The sequence below is a fragment of the Talaromyces rugulosus genome, chromosome II, assembly GCF_013368755.1.
Source record: "Talaromyces rugulosus chromosome II, complete sequence".
Classification (NCBI taxonomy): Eukaryota; Fungi; Ascomycota; class Eurotiomycetes; order Eurotiales; family Trichocomaceae; genus Talaromyces; species Talaromyces rugulosus.
In genome coordinates, this window is record NC_049562.1 from 1,652,542 (window position 1) to 1,670,525 (window position 17,984).

The following is a 17,984-nucleotide window of genomic DNA, read 5'->3' on the forward strand; positions in this document are numbered from 1 at the left end:
CGACACCAATTGAATGCTTTTTTCGATATCAACGCAGAATATTTCATATATTTTAATGGAATCGGCCCCCGTTGTAGTTGTTGGCGCAGGGCCTTCAGGGCTTGTGTTCGGATTATGTCTTGCCAAGTTCCGAATTCCGGTATGTCTAAAGTTCCAGCAATACCAGTATCAGAGAATGTATCAAATTGACAAAGATTAAGTGCATTATTCTAGAAAAGGAAAGAGACATCGCTGACGATCCGAGAGGAGTCTACCTTGCCGGAGACGCTTTACGCGTTCTATGGAAACTCGGATTGGGGGATCAGATGCCCTCGATTGGACATGGTATAGTACTCTTGACTTTCTACGTTTAGAACGACGTTTTGAAAATAAAGCACTAAAAAAATGTTCAAGACTTGGATACGATCTATTTTCACCCAAGCTCGTTCAAGTCGCCGCCGTTTTTGACCATCCCGATTGCCCATGACTGGATGGGCCATACCATCCCCGGTGGTATTTTACAGAGTCAGCCAAAGCTCGGTACGTACATATCAAATACATATAGATGAGCATTGTGGGCTAATATCACTGAAGAGCGCGCACTTAGGGACTTTGTTCAAAAGTCTCCGTTTTGTACACTCCGAACAAGCTGTGAAGTTGTGGATCGAGAAGAAAATGACGACCATATGATAATAACTTACCTCGACCTAGAGAATAATACCAAAAAGCAAATCAAAACTGAATGGCTCATCGGCGCAGACGGAAAGCGAGGCGTCGTGCGCAAAAGGTTCCTTGAACCCAAAGCAGGAATAAAGCAAGAAGATGGTATATACCGCTACGATGGAACCTGGGTAGCAGCAAATCTTCATATTACTCTACCTACACCTGATACTCACCCTGATTTGAGTCTCTGGAAGCTTGGGCTTACCCCGCAGCAGGTTTACGATCTGTTCTGGCCACAGGGATGGCACTTCTGTTCGCCGCCTGACAAGGCAACTGCCTGTGGTAGATTTGGACCACTTGAAGATCGGTTGTGGCGGCATGAATTCGCAGAGCCAGAGTGGAATGATGCGATGAACGCGGAAGAACTATTGTGGGAACATCTGACGCCGATGATCACTCGATCAGAAGACAGCTCTGGACGGAATTTTGGAAGCAAAATCACTTATCCGAGAGACTGCATCGAAGTTCTGAGATGTCGACCGTTTCACTTTACGCATAAAGTTGTGAATAAATGGTTTGATAACCAAACCATTTTAATTGGTGATGCCGCCCATGTCTTCCCTCCTTTTGGAGGACAGGGTATTGCCTGTGGAATCCGAGATGCGGAAAGTCTTGCTTGGAGGATTGCAATTTTGGCAGGTATAAACAAACCTACGCCTTCAAAGACTTTGAGTAACAAGCTTCTATCTTTATGGGCAGAAGAGAGGCGTTTGGGAGTCGAGATATCGATGAAGCAAACTATGATGAATGGGAAGCTATGCAATGGGACAGCAGGCTGGTTTTTCTTGACTATTACACCCATGCTAATTTCTCTGTTCACGTCGTCAAAGTTCTACCACCTTCAATCACCAATGGCTTGGGGCGATATTTCGGGCTATCAGTCCGCGAAAGATGGATTTTATCTGAAACAATATGCTGGAGGCAAAAAATTGGCTCAGGTCTATGGCGTTGCTGAACTTAAGGCTGATGGGTTTTCGAAATCACCCACACAACGAAAAATGATATTATCGGATCATATTATCCATTATGTGCCTACAGCACTTACTCTACTTGTTTGCGACCAAGTTACGCCCCAGGAAAACTCAAAGTTAAATAGACTGCTAGAGGATGTTCAGTTACATCCATTGATCCTTTCCAAGCAGTCGGTCATCCACTTCAATTCCAAGTACGTTTATAGGAAGGGAAGCTTGTCAAATTCAGACAAATTTGTTTCCATCTCATGGTCTCCTATTCCGTCTGAACTCACAATGGGTTCGGTTTTACGGCCGGGATACAATCCGAAAACTTTCCAAAATCGTCTTGGGGGTGAGAGATCGAAATATGTCATTATCAGGCAAGATAGTATTGTCTTTTCGATAGCAAAGGATCTTCAACAACTACAAAGCTGTCTGGATATGCTGAAGGGTTATGTCACTGCTTGATATTATCAGTTTGTCAAACATCTCTACCGGTTTTGTTTCTATTCAGTATAGGTCAGTGAAAGATACCTAGTTAATTACGTGGTGGACATCTAGAACGTAAAAGCCGCAAGAACATGGAAGCATATCAGTGATAACATAAATCTCTTTTACGTAAATCAAGTACGTCTAGATACCCGTGAAATAATCATGTCACAATTGCCATTGCCAACTACATAGATATTTGAACGATAAACCTCGACATCGATATTGACATATACCCAGATCGTCCTCCAATGAGGTTGATTCGGTTGAAATCACCCTCAACTAATCAATGCCGGCCGTAGTAAGCACTGACTAACACGTATTCGTGACGGGAAAAACAGACATAGGTCGATGTGCGTAGTTGGGACATGTGATCAACAAGGTGATCAATTTAGTGCTATTACGGTAATCGGTCAGCAATCCCAAATCTTGAAAGGTTTGTGCTTTATTCATTCATTCTTGGGAAGTGAAGAGTATGAATATGAGATGTCCGATATGAAAATAGAAAAGTACGTACGCCACAAGAGGAGCATGAGCAGCTATCGGCGCAGCTACCAGAGCAGCAGTTGCAGGCGCAGGGAGACATTTCGATTGATTTGGATGGAAAGGTTGGAAAAGAATATGACTTTTCAAGGTCTTGTCAAATTGTAAATAGAGTGGTAGATTGTTTGGTGATGAAGGAAAAAGAAGAGCTGACTTGGGCGAGGGTTACACCCGTATTTATACCTTTTTCTCGCCCTCTCCATTGCCTCACGTGGGAAAAACTGCTGCCGTAGTATTTACATCATACGATTCATCTTAGGTAGTGAAAGCTTGGAAAATAAAATGAAAAATACCGCAAAAAGTCTTATAAAATCACAGCGGCAAAGGCGGTTGCAGTGGGGGAAACGAGGCGCGTGCACTGGTCTGGACGAGATGGTGGCTCTCTGCTGCCTCAAAGGCTGAAAGGGATGTTGCATTAACAGATGAGTAGTCAGTTAAGTTCTGTTAGGGTGCAGGGGTCTGTTTGCATCAGGCAACGGAAACCAGAGTCAGGACCTGGGTGTATCGGGAGCAAATCTAGCGGTTGATATCAATAATTTCTAGGAAACATAATTATCCATTTCCATATTATAGTCAATTTCAGAGTTTAGAGGGAAAATAAGGGCTTAAAAACGAATATATGAAGGGAAATAACAATCAGGGTGCGTCGCAATAACACGAAGACCGGATTCCCACCTCGTAGTTGTTTCACACAAGCCACCAGCCTCCAATTATTTCAATCTAGTCTTACGCCAAAAGGACTAGATCGGAATAGCCGGGGCTGTATAACCCATTCGATCGTACTACAGCTGCGTATCATGCTCCTTCGGGCTGGCTTGATGCGGAACACGGGCAACCCCGACAGGCGAGACCCACGGTGGGCAACATCAGCAGCACTGTTGAGATGAGCGGCTAGCCAGGCTTGTTTGGATGGGACTCTGGTTATGATTTTTTCGGACTAGAGAGGGAAGTCGGTGCGGGCCTGATCACAGCAATCTGATATCTAATTCGGTGGCTGTGGGAGGCAGCATTTTCATTTCGTAAAAGCTTTTGCTGATGGTATTGAACGCAGCGGAACTCGCGGTTAGTTTCTTTTCTTAAGCGTGAGAGTGATTCTTTTCCGATTGGGGTATCATGCTGCTCCTGGCAATTCATCACTTCCTTCACAACAAGAACAAGTTATGTCAGAGGAGCACCCAAAGTGCCTGTAACAAACTGGAACGTTTAAATAAATGGTCCTTCGTAATGTGTTGTAGAATTTATCGTGTAAGATGACCGTGGCGTTCCGAGTTTTCATTCTTTTGTTATGAAGGCAGCCGATTCGCGTTCGGGTCAAGACAGGTAGGGACTGCTTAGCCGACCAGTCAACCACCACAGTCTCCAACAAAGTCCGCCCTCATGCGAGATGGATTTGCCCTTTATATACTTGGGAGTATTTGCTTGGTTTTTTTTTGGTTTCCCCTGAGGATGTGCACACATCCTCAGGGGACCTTGGTAGAAAGAACCTTGGTGGTTAGCAGCCTGCCGGCGAAGCCAAGTAAGCATAAACAACCTACCATGCCTAGAAAGCAGCGTTTTCATCTTTCAGGAGATACTTTTTCAGTCACCATTTTGACGATCGGATTGATTTCAATCCCGACAGCTGGATAATATGGAATGGAGATGGGCGGCAGGTGGAGAGACGTTGACGGAACACGGAGGAAGCCCTGGAAAGAAAGGGACTCGAGCGCAGGAGAGGCATGGGAAAGAAGGGCGATACGGTCTGTCTTTGAACACATTCTTGGACAATCAGCGTCTGCATGCGATATCCTGACCGAGTATCGAAGGGTGAAGACGAGAATTGTCGTGCCTTCCCTTCATGTGCAGCAAACGCCGTGACCACGATGAATTTGACTTCGCATCGACTCGGAACCAACACAAACAAGATTCGAAATCTTTCAGTATGGCAAAGGACTTTTCAACTATCCCAGCAAGACAACCCTGAGATCCAGGATCCTGCATGGCATCACAGTGCGCTGTCGTTTTGTGGCCGCGTTCTCCACGCACGCGACAGACGAGATTTAACCCTAAGCCTTGTTTGATGGGTCAGATACAACGTTCTACTTTTTCACTTTTCGACCAAGGGCAAACGCCAAAAGACGTGACACAAACAGTTCTCATTCATTCCGCCTATGATTCCTGGAAGGAGAAACAGTTGCAAAAGACTAACGGGGCCGCCGGTGCAGCCAATGCGTTATGGCATCATATCCCAGACAATTTCACTCACTATGTGGCTTGTGACTTGATGACCTCACCGACTTTTCCTCTTATACGCTGATTGCTGATTCATCAGTGTCATATAGGGCTGACAGAGCTTCTTTCGTTAGCGCGCGCGGAGATTTTCAGGCATTCTACATTGCATGCACAAAAACGTTCTAGAAGCCGTCAATTTCCAAAAACAGGTCCAGTTGCGAGGGGGCCGCGGTAAATCTACTTACGGCGCACGAATGGCACGCGATTCTAAGCGGATCCGTAGCGAGCGTCAAAGTTAAGATCGGTGGATCATCTTGCTCAGCTCAGGCGGGATGATCCATGTGGCATAAAGCTGTTGAGTGATCGAGCTGAAAATGTTTCCACATAGCGGTCTGGGCAGACACAGATGGTACATTACAAAACTCGTTATGAAACAGGCCACATTGCAACGTCAACAAGACTTCAGTCGCTTTTCCGGCCGTTTATGGTATGAGATGCGACTGGTTCAAAATTATGGAGTCGGTAATTTCCAAGACATTGGCACCGGCTAAATTTTTGGCAAACACTCGGAAAAAGAAAGAAAGAAAAGGCCTTGCTTCTGAATTTACCTATTCATTGAGTCAGAAAATAAGCGCAGGTTTGGGACTTGGTCAGCTCTACTCATTACCATTCAGGTATTCGGGCCCAGATTTAAAGCGCTGCATTATGAAATTGGTAATACGGCATACTGACTGGGGATAGATTTCAAAGCAACACATGGCGGCAATTATATACAGGGATTGGTGATTTCTAAGCGTATCGACCTGTCAGTGGCGTGAGTTCATGTGGAGGCGAGGTAAGCAACATTGAAGTTGATGAGATGGTATCGGATTGTAGGCCAGTCATATTGTACAGGCAAAACAAATATCTAGAAACATTCGCGTAGTATACATATCATACAATGATAAGAAAAAAATAAAATAAAAAGCGCCCCGCTATGCAACAAAAGTTGAACCCTATGTAACCTCCTCGCTGTGCTTTTAGTAATCCAAAAAAAAAAAAAAAAAAAAAGAACAGAAGAAATAATAATCAGTCGAAATTAATCAACGCCTCATTTCTTTGCCGCCGCCAGAAATTAGCTCTATCCCGCCACTCGGATGTGAGCAAGCCTGGCCATGCCTTGAGCACGTCTTCCGAGAACTCCCACGACATCTCGTTAAAGTAGTCCTGGCCCCAGATGGTCAGCTGGCCAAGATCCTCGGTCTCGTAGACAATGGCACACGCCGCTGTCATCAAAAAGGCATTGGCAGTCTCGACGCCGGCCCGGATCAAGGTGTCACGCAACGTCGGCGACGGGATCAGGTCGATGTAGGCGTGATGAGGCGTCTGGAGCTGCAGCAGGGTTGGTCGCAGTGACGGTGGCAACGAGGGCCCCAGGGCTGCGAGTGTTGGCAGATGGCGCTGCGGGTGGCTCAGCACATTCATATTCAGCACAGCGGCCATGCGCTTGTGCAGGTCACGTCGCACAGTGGCGACGTCTTGAGGGAACAAGAGGCAGAAGGACGTATCCAGCTCGGATACATTGGATGAGGTCGTCAGGTCGTGCACTCCAGTTGACGGGGCTTCTATCGTAGGCACCAGAACATCGCTGAGTGCCCTGTCGTAGCCGGCATGGCGGTGGTCTGAGAGATCCAGGACTGGAAACGGACTGTTGGACTGAGATGGCGGGCTTGATGTGACGGCCACCGAGGACGGTGCAGTAGATACCTGTCGCGAGGGAGAGGCAGAGAGTCGCAAGTTATCATTCTCACAGCGAAGCTCGTTGATCTCTTGACGTAGTCGCTCCAGCTCGTCGGTATTGTTAACCAGGCGTTCTTGCTCGGCGCGCTCCAAGTTTTTGAGATGCTCTTTCCGACGCAGGCCTGAAGGAAGGAATGTGTTAGTCAAAGACCATATTCCAAGTTTAGAAAAAAAGAAATCTTGATGTTGATTCCACTTACGGAACAAGCGCTGTGCATTCCTGTTATACTCCCTCTTCTTTTCCGCCTTGTTGGAATCTCCCGAGTCCGACATGGCATAGAACATGGGCGAGGGCTCAAACTGGACAAGATCGAAATACATTGAATCTCTGTATTCTTCTTTTTCTTTTTGTTCCTTTTTCTGAACAAGCATTTAGAGACAGGCGATCCTTATTTATCAAGATAGGCATGAGAGACAGCCGCACAAGGAAGGGGGGGCGAAGGCGGTCTACTAATAAGCAAAGATGGAATCGTGACGCACGACATCCAAACAGATCAGCTATACGCTAGGATGCATGCATCGATGCAGGGTGTACTCCGTACGATAGCCATGGAGAGGATCTGCATATGCGGCCGGGTTCACTAATCGGTAAAAACCAACACGGGCGTAAAAAAGCTGGGCGACATCTCCGAAATGGCGCGGGGACGGGGACCACAGCTCCAGAAGGCCGGTTGATAATCCGAGTAAGACCCAATCAAAGGTTCTGTGAGGCAGATTCTCAGGGACGACTAATTAGCCTTGGTCTAAACTTTAGTTGTTGGTGGAACTTTGTACGAGAGGAAAAAAGGACACTAGTTGGGTTGGTCTATCAGCTCCCGGAATTCCTTAATTATTATTACTGCTTAGTTCCATCTTGGTCAGCAAAGGCAGCAAAGGGCTACTGCAGCCACCTTCTTCTTTAGTCATTCAGGGCTGATTTCATAAGGTGTGCAGTTACTAATGATCGCCTCCAAGTTTGGATGGAGGTCAACCTTAGGGCTGACCGCGAGCCTACTCATTGGCCAGTTGGGGAAGAAAAGTGGTAAGAACGTTGTTGTACCGTACAACTGGCCCTATTATTATCAGAGTTGTGTGGCGATTAAAGAAAAAATAAATTCTACTTATAATCGTTGTTGCATCCTGCGTTGTCTGCAGTGTCCTCGCCCATTTTCCCAAAAAGGAAATAACAAGCTTTGAGACACTTGAATGTCTAATAACAACTGGTCTCATGATTCAATTTATTTAGCATTCAAGACCATTTAGCGGTGTCTCACCCTTTCGGCCTCTCTGTGTGTGGAGTTTCTAGAAACTATTCTAGGCGTTATTTTGTTGACCCGAGTCTTGATTATTGTTCTTCTGCGGCCGCACCGGTGGGGATTAAGGATCAGCGGGGGCTTAATTGAACATAAAACGTTCTCTACGGCCGGTACGGACTACGGACTACGGAGCCGAAAAGAAAAAAAATGGGGCTAAGAAGTCTAAATAGTAAAAGGGCCGGAGGAACGATTTTTTTGGGGGTCACGATCAAAAGTCGATCAAGTGACAACTGTGTGAGTCTGTGACAGGTTGTATTTTGCATGCAGCTGAGTCATGTCCCCATCCCAACAGGGCAATGCCCCGAGGCGTACGACGTACGACGTGGTTATTGATGCTTTGGCCAGGGGCTTGTTTAATGACAGCCTGGCTTTACCACTCTGAGGAACATTAAAATGGGCGGAATGGGTCTTTTTTTTCCCCCTCGGTAGCTTTTTTTTTTTCGGACCCAGAAAGAAAAGACCGCAGTCTGAATGCATACTAGTGCCAGATGCTTGTTTTGCAATGAGCCTGATTCGTGAATTGCTGTAGCTGTAAATTGTGTGATTGGCATACTCGGTATATTAATTCTTCAATTACATGCATCAATTGGTCATAGTTTTTATTCGCTCAACTGGCCGACGTCTATCTCGATACGTCAACTGGTACTTAATCAGAGTCAACCGCGGAAAACCCCAACGCCAAACTTTAATTTTATTTATAGACCGAAGAAACGAAGAGAACAAAAGGAAAAAGACCCCTATTTCTTCAAACATACATAAGTTATGTCGTCATATAGTCAGGCGTACATGTACAATGCTACGGAGTTCCGTTGTATCAATCCCGAGCAATAGTGGCAAACGAGCCGCAGAGCACTTTATTCAATGTTGGCTTGGCATGTTAGTTAACGGCTCGTCTGACTCTAGATAGGACATTCGATTCTTTCGTAGGTTGAAGAACCCACGTGGTTGGTTATTCGTGAGAGGTTAATGAATGCTGAATCCTACTGGGGGCTAGCTCGGATCAACAGATCCGTCATTATTACTGATTGAATCTAAGAAAAAAACTAAAATCGCTGCCGCGTGGCCGTCACTTGCACTATATATGCACGATGTTTCTAAATACAACTCCAGAGTTGCAGTTTATGCATTCCAGATCGACGATGGATACTAACTAACCTTTCCAGGTTCCCATGGCAGGAGAAGACTACTGGTCAAAGGGTACATACCCCCCACGTTATCAACGGCCATGTACGGAGAAGTAGTTGTGATCCCCGAAGAACGCCGACACAGCCTAAATGTTGGCCCATGCTGTTCGGTCCAACTAATCCAACCTTGGTCAGGGTTCGTATTGCCATATCCGGTATGCCGGTGTTCCAACTTCCTGTTGGCGTGTCTTAGGGCAGTAAGGGCCAGAAATCCTCCTGCTCATGTCGAGTCGATGTATTCATCCGGCGTCCAGGTTTTTGTGTCGGATTTTCTGTTCTTGTGTGGTCTCCAGGTGGCAGCACCACCCAGCGTTCCGTCTTTGAAAACGGACGTGCGCGTAAGGAATCTTTGCTGGACAATAATATAGTCTATCCAACCACATAGTCTTGCCGTCTAAAAAACAATACTTTTCTCCGTAGCATAAAGCCCCTTCAGAACCTTGAGCTGGCCAATGGCTCCACTTTGTTTTCTCGTAACGTGATTCGGAATGTTGACAATTGCAGTGCGCAAAAGAGCCATGCCAGCCTGACCCCAAAAGCCAATAATCCGTTCAGCCGAGAAACGCAACATGGAGAAGAGGATGTAGAAGTGAGTGTCTTGGAGCTCATCAGGGGCAATGAAAACAATCTTGGCGACCGTACGCCAGAATATATGGTTTGGAAATGGGTTCTTGCGGGTTGTTTTCCCAAAATTGCGTAGCGTGACAGCTGCAAAGCCGCTCCCCAGCCCAACCATGCGTTGACGATGCTCCATTTCGTCAACAAATGGGCCGCCAGACTCTGTCCTTTTCCACCCAAGGGCTATCCTACCAGCCTCTGTGTTTTCGTTCCCGTAGAATCCCCATAGAGCTGGACAGGCGGCGCGGTATTTGGCCCAGAAGATGTCTGAAAACGCGTGTCCCCGGAAAGAGTACTGTTCAGCCGAAAAAATCTGAGCGACAACAACACCCACTGGCTCTGCATATTCGAGTTTGACGCCAGCTTCATTGATGAGCTGGGAAACAACAGCCTTGGTGAAGATGTTCAGCAAGTATATGAAAACTGCCGACCCCTTGGCATCTTCTTCGGACAAGCTGGCAAATTCCTCGGGTGGCTGGACAAAGAAGCGGCGAACATCGCAAGGCATCGGGATCATTTGAGCTTTGCGAAGAATTTCGCGGATTTCGTTCACCTATCGTCGAGTAAGCAATATTCAAAAAAAAACGTACAGAGTCGGCCGAAGAAAACATACTTGGCCTTTATTAGCAATGGCACCTTGGCCCTCTCTCAACTGTCCAATGCATTTAATAATGGCGCGACGGTGGTCTCCTATCGTGTTCTTGAGCGTCTGGTCTTTCTTTCCTTCTGCTACAACATATTTGCGCAGTTCCTTCAAGTACTTGTGCAGTTCTAGATATTGTTCGTGTTCTTTAATCTCTTGTTCCGTGTTTATGTTGGCTCCCAGGGTTTGGCGTTGCTTCTCTGTTTCCTCGGCTTTTTGTAAATCTGCTTGACGCTGACGCTCCTTCTCTTCGGCTTCTTGCCGTTCTCGGACAGCCTTGTCCTCCTCGGCGGCTTTGCGTGCCTTGGCTTCTGCTTCTGCGGTTAGACGACGTTTCTCTTCTTCTTGAGCACGCTGCTCTGCTTCTCGACGAGCTTCTTCCTGACGTTTCCTTTCGGCTTCTTCGCGTTCTATTCGCTCACGCTCGAGTCGTTCTTGTTCTGCTTTGCGGCGGCGCTCTTCCTCTTCTTTTCGACGGCGTTTTTCTTCCTCCTCTCGAAGATGGTCCTGGAGAACGACCTCGGCTTCCCGACGATGCTCATCATAGTAGTCGTATGCCTTGTCGATGGCGGCGTAATAGACCTCTTGGTGATTGCGATCAATCTCGTCTTGCTCTGCGGTAAAGGACTGCGTACGGTAGTCATATACTCGCTTGAGGTCCTCGTGGTGCAACCGTATGGCTTGGAGATCTTTGGTGAGGTCGTGAATAAGCTGTCTAGACGGACTGTCTGTCGGCTTTCCAAGGCTTCTTCTGCCGACCATTGTGGCTAATGTGCAAAAATAACTCGGAAATAATTCGCGAGTACCGACCAGCAGCAAAAAGGGGGGTAAGGCGATATCGCCGTTAAGTTTAACTGTTTCCAAGTTCGACCGTAGACAGACAGAAAGGCCGAGAACAGGTGGGCGGATGTGATCAAAGGATCAGGCTGCGCGAAACGACGAGCAAATTCGAGCCGAATGCCGCCAGGCTTCTCCGCTCCAAGCCAGCAAACCTGTCGGCAGGAAAATCGTGGTTGTGCTAGTGATATTTCAACTGCGCCTTGGGGCTACAGAAGCGCTTGAAGTGCACTTTGAACGCCTGGTATGCTGCGACTTCATGCCAATACCATTACTTTAGATTATTCTTTCAGCGAAAATGACGTGTATCCTAGGCGAGGGAATAAGAGATGACGCAAATATCGGGTATTTCAGTAGCAGAACATTCGGACAGTCAATGTCTTTGAGCACAATGGTGCGGCGGATTTCTCGTTGTGGGCGTTTGCGAGGGTATCTAAGATGGGTATCTAAGATGGATGCTGCAAGGTCTCTCGTTAGCGGACTCAAATTGCGCGCCTTGACGGGGTGTCATACCGACCTAGGGGCGTTTCAAGGGCCAATTGTACAAGAACTAGGCCATGGATGTAGCGAAGAAAGAGTGTCCAAGGCGTGGTATGGGAGGTTGTTGGGGCTTGAAAGCGGCCGCGGAAAGCGCGTTGGCTACTTCTCGCTGTGATTGGCGGGCTGGACCCACTATCAGATCATCTATCAAGCTGTATACAATTAGTACTACGTATAAGTAGTAGTAGTTTACAATCAAGGGGGGTAAGTGATTCTGTAATTATTTTCAGACAGCAGACAGCTGTATTTTACTACCCTATATACACAACTAACTACGAACCAACTACGAAATGGTAAAGGCTAACTACCTTGTCCAAACTCACCGCTCGGTGCCCATTATTGACGCACAGGAGACAATCCGCAATTGTTGAGGGATCTTCTTTGTTTTTTGTCCCAAAATTGACATGTTTAGCCCACCAATTGTATTTTTGGTCTGCCCCTGAGACCCTTTCTTTTTGTCTGTCATGGCCAAAAAGACACAAAACAGATATACCCAAACGCCAAGCCCGCCAAGCAGCCCGCTAAACGGCTTATGTAAGCGGAATGGCGGGCTCTGGTTGGCGGGCAGGACTGCCCCCCTCGTTAGTGAAGTCTCCCCCGGGGCAACCGCCATCATCACCATCGTCATCGCTGTCGTTCCCTCCCGGCAGCCTGCGACACTAAGCACTCATTCACCAATTGCCCTCTTTCCCTGCTAGTTAAACTCCCTCTCCTCTTCCCTCTCCCTCCATCTTTATTCCCCCCTCCTCCTCCTCCTCCTCCCCCTTGCCATCGTGCATCTCGCCTTCCTTCATCCATCATTCATTTTTGATCTGTCTTCCGCTTGTCAGAGTAAAATAGTAGGTTGTCGTTCTCTCCAGAACTCCCGTGAAACTCTCTTTGCGGTTCCGCTTGGTGCCGTGCCCGCCCCGATTTGGAAAAGGCCAGCAGCTCCTCCACTCCACCGCGCTCCCTCTCTCTCTCTCGACTCGACTCGACTCGACTCCCTCCCTAAATATTCAAGCAAACACGAGCTCTCAATCGGGCGGCCATCAGTCTCTGTGTCTGCGGGAGCCTCCTCCGTCTCGGCTTCTCTGACTCGTTGTTTTACGGCTGCGCTGTCCATCGTGCGCTAAGCTATACCCGCACGGCTATCACTTCCCTCCGCACATTCGATCCTTCCCTCAGACCAGCGATCTCCCAGCAGCTTCATCCCCTCTTTCCGAGCGACAGATCGAACAACCGCCTCGCCTAGGCCGGACGTCCCCCCTCGAGTTCTGGTCCGTCGCCTCTCTTTTTCCACCGCCAGCGCCTGTCGTCCATCCAACTCCGCTGTCAACCTACGACTGCATACACTGTCCTGTACCCTCCCTGCGCGAACAGTATCCGTGGCTTTGTCAATTCGCTTCAGTCATCCCGGCCAAATTACAGAATCGCTGCTCACATCCTCGTCAGTTATCTGGAAACAGCTCACAACTGTCCGACTATCGTTTGCCACAGTAAGACAGCTCGCGTTTCCCCTGCTTGGCCCCTTAAACTGCCCATTCGACTGCCCCACTCTGTTGGTCCTGTTGTTGTCTCGGCATCGTGTCATCATCCCATCTCGCAAACATACACTCCCTTCTTTCGCATACGGTCGATTAATTACCTGGTGGTATGCTCGGCTGATCTGATTATCCTAGGTCGATTACACTGGCCACCGTTGCCGTCGTGTGTGACAGTTCCAACTACCGTCAGCCCAATCCCGACTCGGGAATCTATACAACCTCGTCAACGAGGCAACATTTTATAATTTGATCCATACAAATGGAACAACAAGGCCAATCCGGGGTCCCCGGCCCTGCCGGTCGCCGGCTCCATATAGCTCATCGGAGAAGTCCATCTGAGCTCACTCCTTTAATGAGTACGCAACTTCTCCCCCTTCACCTGCCGGATGTCACTAACCAACCGGGCTCATCTAGTGGAACAACTGGCGATCCAACAGCAGATCGAGCTGCTTCAGCAGCAGCAACAACAAATTGCTGCAACCCATCAGCAATACGTCAACATGGGGCTCCTACAACCCCAGCAACCCATGGGCCAGGTTCCTGGATATTCTCCCAACATGCAAGGACAGGGGTCAATGTCCGGCGTTTCTCCCCAGGTTAACGCTTTCCAATTTCCTATGCAGCAACAACAAATGGGTGGTGCCATGAACAATGGTCACTCTCACCGTCGTAACCAGTCTGCCCTTCCGGGCATGGGCATGGGCCCTCCCCCGGCCCCCTCCTCCGGCGCTTCTGGGTCGGCATTTGCAGATATCCATCAAGGGAACCAAAATCGCGAGAATAACGCACCTTCTCGAGGACGAGGTGCCCCAGCCGGTGGTGGCCATCAACGCCGTCACTCCTTGGCCCTGCCCGAGGCGAAGAAAGCCGCCGAACTAGCGCAGCAGAAACGAGCCACCGCTGGTTTTCAGTTCCCCGCTCCAAGCCCAAGCCCCGGAGGGTCCGGTAGCCCTGCCGACTCCACGCCCCCAGATGACAAGCCAAAGACGCCGCAAGGACTCGGTTTACAGCGTGCAGGAGGGAGCTTTCGTGGTGGCGCTCATGGAAGAAGTCAATCTATGGCCGTTGGCAGAGGTGCTGCTGGCTTCCAGTTTCCCATTCCAGAGAGCGCGCAGGCCGAACCACCCAAGCGTGGTCACGGCCGATCACAATCAAGAAACTTTGATGGCAATTGGAGACAGCCAAATAATAATAACAACAACAACCAAGACCAGCAAAAGTCCCACCAGGGCAATCAACAACATGGCGGCGGTGGCTTCCAGCCTGGCCATCGTTCTCGAGGGTCGATGAATCAGTCAATTGGTCAATTTCAGTATCCCAATCAACCCCAACTTATCCAGCTACCCCAAGGCCAGGTCGTTATGGCGCCCCAAATGTTCAACGGCCAGCAACTCAACCCTCTTCAACTCGCTCAGCTTCAGGCCATGCAGCAAAATGGCCAGATGAACGGCTCAATTGGTCTTCAAGCAAGCCAACATGCACCTCAGCAACTCTCTGCTCAGCAGCAGCAGCAGCAACGGAAGACCCTCTTTACCCCTTATCTTCCCCAGGCTAACCTACCTGCCTTACTGAGCAACGGACAATTGGTTTCTGGCATACTGCGTGTGAACAAAAAGAACCGTTCAGACGCCTACGTCACTTGTGCAGAACTTGATGCGGATATTTTCATTTGTGGTAGCAAAGACCGCAATCGCGCTCTCGAGGGCGACTTCGTCGCCATCGAGCTGTTGGATGTCGATGAAGTCTGGACTCAGAAACGTGAAAAGGAAGAGAAGAAGAAACGAAAGGACATCACCGATACGAGATCAGGTGACAAAGTTTCTCGATCTGATTCCGGCGCAAACGGTGATAACCAGCAAGTTGGCCCTGATGGCAGCATTCGACGCCGTGGTAGTCTGCGTCAGCGTCCTACTCAAAAGAAAAACGACGATGTGGAAGTCGAAGGCCAAAGTCTTCTACTTGTTGAGGAAGACGAAATCAGTGATGAGCAGAAACCTTTGTATGCGGGCCACGTTGTTGCCGTTATTGAACGAGTTGCCGGTCAAATGTTCTCTGGTACCCTTGGCCTTCTCCGCCCAAGTAGCCAAGCGACAAAGGAGAAGCAAGAAGCCGAACGTGCCGCCCGAGATGGTGGTCATGGTCGACAGTCCGACCGTCATCAAGACAAACCCAAGATTGTATGGTTTAAACCTACCGACAAGCGTGTTCCTTTGATCGCCATTCCCACTGAACAAGCACCTCGCGATTTTGTCGAGAAACACCAAGACTACGCCAACCGTATTTTTGTCGCCTGTATCAAGCGGTGGCCTATCACCTCGCTCCATCCTTTCGGTACATTGGTGGAACAGCTTGGTGAGATGGGTGACTTGAAGGTCGAAACTGATGCTCTTCTCCGTGACAACAATTTTGCGGCTGATGAGTTCTCCGAAGCCGTGTTGAAGAATGTCGGCTGGGAGGACTGGACCACTACTTCTGAGGGTGATGCCCTGTTTGCATCCCGTCGTGACTTCCGGGACGAGAAGACCTTTACCATCCACCCTACGGGCACCAGGGAGCTGGCCGATGCGTTCCACATGAAGAAACTGGCCGATGGCAAGATTGAAATCGGTATCCATGTAGTTGACATTGCGCACTTTGTCAAGCAGAACTCTCTCGTGGACCGTGAAGCGAAGAAGAGAGGTACCGGTGTTTATCTGATGAACCGAGTTGTCAACATGCTACCATCTCGTTTGTCAACCGATGTTTGCTCGTTGCTTCCTGGTCAGGAGCGTTTAGTCGTCAGCGTTGTCTTCCAGGTGGACCCTTCGACTGGTGCCGTGGATGATAACGTCTGGATTGGAAAGGGAGTTATCAAGAGCTCTGGGAAGCTGACCTATGATGATGTGGATGCCACTCTCAATGGAAACTCTGATCTTCCGTTGGAAGGGGCAACTGCTGATGAAATCCGTCTTTTGGGGGTGAGTAGCTCTTTTGGGCACATCAAAAAAACGATACACTAACAAATTTCTTTACAGTCCATCACAACCAAGTTCAAGGAAGCCAGATATGGCAACCGGGCGACCAACATCCCATCGCTTCGCCTTCTCTACCAGCTTGATGACGAAAACATGCCGGTTGAGCACAATATATTCGACTCTTCCCCAACTCATGAATTGATCGAAGAGCTCAGCCACAAGGCCAACTTCTTCGTCGCACGCAAGGTCTACGCAGCGATGCCTGATAAGGCATTCCTTCGACGCCAAGCTGTTCCCAACTCTCGCCGACTTCAAAGCTTTGTTGACAGAATGAACAGACTTGGCTTTGATATCGACCCTACCAGCAGCGGGTCCCTGCAAGCCAGTCTTTTCAAGATCCAGGATCTCGATCTCCGCAAGGTACGAAAGACGATATCAACAACGCCTAGTAACTTCTTACTAATTATTATTTATAGGGTATGGAAACTGTCTTGGTCAAAGCAATGCAACGCGCCAAGTACTTTGTTGCCGGTAACTTGACCGAGGAACAACGCCAGCACTATGCGCTCAACCTGCCTGTCTATGCGCACTTCACAAACCCTACTCGACGCTACGCCGATATCCTTGTTCATCGTCAACTCGATTCCATTTTGTCAGAAGGCGCCATTGAATTCTCCGAAGATGTCGAGACCTTGACGAAGACGGCCGAGCAGTGCAACAACAAGAAGGACTCTGCTCACAACGCTCAAGAACAGAGTGTTCACATTGAATCCTGCCGTGTTATGGACAAAAAGAGACAAGAACTTGGCGGTGATCTTATCAGCGAGGGTATTGTGCTCTGTGTATACGAGTCGGCCTTTGATGTTCTTCTCCCTGAATTCGGCTTCGAAAAGCGTGTTCACTGTGATCAGCTTCCTTTGAAGAAGGCAGAATTCCGCAAAGAAACTCGTGTTCTTGAATTGTACTGGGAGAAGGGTGTGCCTTCTTCTGCTTACATTCCCGAAGACGAACGCCCGAACGCAAGCAGCTCAAGAGCAGCTCATGCTGCCGCTGCTGCACAACAGGCGGAGGCAGCTCGCGAACGCGCCAGAGAACGGGAAGAGGCTCAGCGGAAGCAGACGGAGACCGGGACTATGTCTACCGACGACGTTGACGCTCTGTTCGACGACGACGATGATATGTCGGAAGTCACCGAAATGGCCGCTGGCGTTTCGCTCAATTCTTCGGCCGATCGAACAACCCACAGCATGCCTCCTTCACCTACACGAAACGGCCATCCCGACCAGGCTCCACACCGCACCCGCTCCGATCCTAAGATTACAGTGAGCACTAGCGACACCCCAGAGGCGAAGATGACGAACAAGGAGAAATACCTTGATCTTTTCAAGCTTCGTGAAGAAAACGGGGAGTACATTCAGGATGTTACCGAAATGACTCGTGTCCCTATTATCCTTAAGACCGACTTGAGCAAGAGTCCACCGTAAGTCTTTTTTTTTCTTTTTTTTTGCCCGCTCGCTAAACCTGCCAATCTTGATGCTAACTACCATTTAGTTGCTTGACAATCCGTTCTGTCAACCCTTATGCTCTTTAAGTGATTTAAAGACTTCTAGCAAGTCGATTAGGGTTTCTCTCACGAAGTCGACAAGTCAGTCTCGACCAATAGCACTCGCCAATTGGACCGAGCGAGATTTATACGAATACGAGTAATAC

At 48.6% G+C, this 17,984-nt stretch overlaps 4 protein-coding genes across 4 annotated transcripts; 2 read left to right on the forward strand and 2 right to left on the reverse strand.

Annotated features, from left to right (window-relative positions):
* Positions 1-55: 55 nt before the first annotated feature.
* On the forward strand, positions 56-2,123 carry TRUGW13939_03043 (uncharacterized protein; the record flags this gene model as incomplete). The annotated part of the gene is made up of 4 exons (XM_035486229.1): positions 56-139; positions 201-324; positions 394-519; positions 574-2,123. The coding sequence occupies 4 exons, from the start codon at positions 56-58 to the stop codon at positions 2,121-2,123; spliced, it is 1,884 nt and encodes a 627-aa protein (XP_035342122.1).
* Positions 2,124-5,966: 3,843 nt separating this feature from the next.
* TRUGW13939_03044 (uncharacterized protein) lies at positions 5,967-6,998 on the reverse strand (the record flags this gene model as incomplete). The annotated part of the gene is made up of 2 exons (XM_035486230.1): positions 5,967-6,799; positions 6,878-6,998. 2 exons carry the CDS (start codon positions 6,996-6,998, stop codon positions 5,967-5,969), a joined length of 954 nt encoding a protein of 317 aa, XP_035342123.1.
* A 2,552-nt stretch (positions 6,999-9,550) lies between these two features.
* TRUGW13939_03045 (uncharacterized protein) lies at positions 9,551-11,179 on the reverse strand (the record flags this gene model as incomplete). Its single annotated transcript, XM_035486231.1, has 2 exons — positions 9,551-10,327; positions 10,388-11,179. 2 exons carry the CDS (start codon positions 11,177-11,179, stop codon positions 9,551-9,553), a joined length of 1,569 nt encoding a protein of 522 aa, XP_035342124.1.
* A 2,400-nt stretch (positions 11,180-13,579) lies between these two features.
* TRUGW13939_03046 (uncharacterized protein) lies at positions 13,580-17,865 on the forward strand (the record flags this gene model as incomplete). The annotated part of the gene is made up of 5 exons (XM_035486232.1): positions 13,580-13,676; positions 13,735-16,277; positions 16,335-16,694; positions 16,751-17,754; positions 17,826-17,865. 5 exons carry the CDS (start codon positions 13,580-13,582, stop codon positions 17,863-17,865), a joined length of 4,044 nt encoding a protein of 1,347 aa, XP_035342125.1.
* Between the last annotated feature and the right edge of the window lie 119 nt (positions 17,866-17,984).